The sequence below is a fragment of the Tupaia chinensis genome, unplaced genomic scaffold (assembly GCF_000334495.1).
Source record: "Tupaia chinensis unplaced genomic scaffold, TupChi_1.0 Scaffold000202_1, whole genome shotgun sequence".
NCBI lineage: Eukaryota > Metazoa > Chordata > Mammalia > Scandentia > Tupaiidae > Tupaia > Tupaia belangeri.
The window spans coordinates 1-3,460 of NW_006159678.1; the positions used below are offsets into that span (position 1 = coordinate 1).

General features: G+C 36.9%; 1 protein-coding gene across 1 annotated transcript; it reads right to left on the reverse strand.

Annotated features, from left to right (window-relative positions):
• Positions 1-2,263: 2,263 nt before the first annotated feature.
• On the reverse strand, positions 2,264-3,232 carry LOC102494186 (olfactory receptor 10AG1). Its single transcript, XM_006147219.2, has one exon. The coding sequence runs from the start codon at positions 3,176-3,178 to the stop codon at positions 2,264-2,266; it is 915 nt and encodes a 304-aa protein (XP_006147281.1). The 5' UTR covers positions 3,179-3,232.
• Positions 3,233-3,460: the final 228 nt, after the last annotated feature.

Genomic DNA, 3,460 nt, shown 5'->3' on the forward strand with positions numbered 1-3,460 from the left:
GATGAGTATTTTTATTTTTATTTCTATAGAAATATACCAAGTTATAGGCCAAAATGTGTGTAACAATTGAAGAGGAGGAGAAACAGTATAACAACTGGTGTCTGGTGGGTACACCAACTATGCAAAAATCTAAGGTATCTATTGAATCATCATAGATTGGGGAAGCCAGTTAGGAATGACAGTAGGCACTGTAGATTTCTTTAAACTTTCTTCCTCTATTTCAATTTCAAAAACATACATTTACAACAGACTGCAGATATATTCTGTAATAGCATATAAATTGCTTTTGACAAAGATAATGAATTAAATCTTTACCAGGATAGTGTTAAAAAAAGAAATAGATTGTGATGACTCAAGCATGTACATGTGAAGGTAAGAGAAGGCTGATGTTTTCACATCAAGAGTTGACCGAAAAGGGACCAGCAGTTAGCATAATGGCTATGTCGCTGGATTCCCATGTAGTCGATTGCTGTTCAAGTCCCGGACCCAGTGGCTTAAATTCACACCGGGCGCATGTGCATGCGTGCCCAAGATCCTGAGAGGAGAATGGAGGAGAAGGGATTGTGGCGTGGCCATCCCCCCTCGGGGGTGATTTCTCGCTTTCTGTCTCTTCTGTCTCTCTCTGTCTGTCCGCAACCACACGCACCCTATAGAAAAAACCTCAAAAAAAAAAAAAAAAAAAGAGTTGACCAAAAACAAAAGAAAGCAAACAAACAAACAAAAAAACTAATGAGAGGAATATTTACATGGATGGCTGAAAACAACAGGTAACGCGTATTGCACAGTTCTCAAGTTCATGTCCACAATCACGGTATTGGCAGTGCCTCACTCCATCAGAAGGATTTAAGAAAAAAAAAATCCTTGCCACTTCCAGGTTTTGTAGTTCTTGGACTTCCTTGGCTGGAGACAGAATCACTGCAATTCCTTTTCCCACCTTCATGTGATGTTCTTTTCTGTTTCTCTCAGCCTGTTTTCTAAATGTCTTCATATCTCTTTCTCTTTCTAAGATACTTACCATTGCATAGAGTGCCACCCTAAACCTCAGTGATTTCTTTTCAAAATCCTTATGTTAAATATATCTGCAAAAACCCTTCCCATTCAAAGAAGGATATATTAGAAGATGTCAGATAGAGATATATTTTGAGGAACCCATTGCATATGAGAACGAATAGCTGATGGTTAGGATTTGTAAAACTACCAAGACTAAATTAATATTATCAAGCTATAGTCAGAGGGAATCTGGTTACTGGATTATTTTAAAATCTGCAAAATAGGGGCCAGCAGGAGTCATGGGGATTAAGACACTAGACTCCCACGTGGCCAACAGCAGTTTGAATCCTGGGCCTGGTAGCTTGCTTTCTAACTTACCATTATATCTGTTTCTCCCTGTTCAATTTTTTTTAAATATATTTTTTATTTACATTCATTCACTGTACATCATTACAGCATACAAAAGAAGATTTTCCATCCAGAGTGCACTGTATATTGTCTCAATCAAGCACATCAACCTACATGCTATTGTCAACCAACAATTTTCCATTTCTTGTTTCCTGTATGTTTTGCTTCCCCCCCCATCCTTGATTCCCTTTCTCTTACCCTCTGCCATTTACCACTCAACTTTGCCACTGTCTCTGGTATCTATGTTTGCTTTCTATACTGTTTTCTCCCCACATTTTATTGAATTACTAAAGATCTTAATTAATCTAAGTATTTTCATAGAAAACATGGCTGATATATACATTTCCATGAACAAAAGTCTAATTTTAGACATCCTATAAAGTAGCACCTAACTGGGGCTATATTTTTTAATAATAATAATAATCCTTGCACTGGAGTAAATAATATTAAAGTCTTTTCACTGGAGCTTATCAGTACTCTGATTATACAGGGGTCCTTAAATAAGTTCTGTAGAAAATAGGTCTCTTTACACAACGTGGAAGCATCATTACAATTTTACTATAAAAATTTAGGAACATAAGAACAAAGCTAACAGTGTGTTTCTTTTCTAGTTGCATGACAAACATTATAAACAGATCATTTCTGGGGCCGGCAGGTGGTATGGTGATTAAAGTGCTGGACTCCAATGTGGCTGACCATGGTTTGAGTTCTTTACATGATAACTTGCATTCTCACTTTCTCTCTCTCTCATCTCCTGCTCTATCTCTGTCTCTCTCTGGTCAAATTAAAATAAATAAATAAATAAAGTAAATAAAATAATTCAATAAAAAAGAAAACAGCTATTTCTGTAAATCGAGGCTTTACCTTATGGTAATAATTTAGTTAGTAGTTTTCTTAGTGCCATCATGATATCTTTGTTCCTCAGAGTATATATGATAGGATTCAAAGTTGGGATGAAAACAGTGTAGAAAAGAGAGATTAGCTTCCCCGTTCCCTCAGACTGACTAGGTTTGGGGTGTAAATAAGTGATGGTGGCTGTCCCATAGAATAGCACCACAACCGTCAGGTGAGAAGAGCAGGTGGAGAAGGCTTTAGACCTCCCTCTGGCTGAGGACAATTTCAGAATGTTGCAGATAATTTTGCCATAGGAGACAACAATCAACAGAAAAGGAGCCATGATGAATACCACCGCAACTGCAGCTACAAAGAATGATATCTCATTAACAAATGTGTCCCCACAAGCAAGCTTGAGTATTGGAGGGACGTCACAGAAGAAGTGATTGATTGTGTGAGATGCACAAAAGGGCAAAGAGAAAATCATCCATGTTTGTCCGATGACAGGAGGAACTGTACTGATCCAGGAGGCAGCCACCAGCTGGCTGCAGACCTTGTGGTTCATCACTAGAGCATAATGGAGAGGGTTACAAATGGCCACATAGCGGTCGTAGGCCATCACTGCCAATAGGAGGCACTCTGTACCTCCAAGCATAAGGAAAAAACTCATCTGTATAGCACAAGCAAGGAAAGAAATATGTCCCTTCTGAGTCCAAAGGTCCATGAGCATTCTCGGAAGAATTACTGTTACATAACAGATTTCCAAAAAAGAAAAATGGCCAAGAAAAAAGTACATGGGTGTGTGGAGAGCAGGGTCAATTTTTGTTATTAATATTATAATGCTGTTGCACACCAAGATAGTCAAATAGATGAGTAAAAATATACCAAATAGAATTTGTTGGAGATTCAGAATATCAGAAAACCCCAAGAGAACAAAGTTCATCATTGTAGTGATATTTGAATTTTCTGCTTTAATTTGTTCTTTATCTGTAGATATGAAAAATTTGAATGATTAATTCATTCACAATTTAAATAACATTTGACCTTTATGCTAATTGGAATAAATGCATTGAAATATTTATATAATTTCTACAACTATTTTACCATTACTAGGAAATGAAATCGTTATGACTAGGAACTGAGATTAGAGACTTCAATAAGGAACTGCTATTAGAGATGAAATCAATTCAATTACTACAATTCTAATATATTTTGTAGGTTTGGATGG

What these genes read in the sequence shown, in the direction of transcription:
- LOC102494186 (XM_006147219.2), bottom strand. Translation starts at nt 3,178, where the DNA reads ATGATGAACTTTGTTCTCTTGGGGTTTTCTGATATTCTGAATCTCCAA.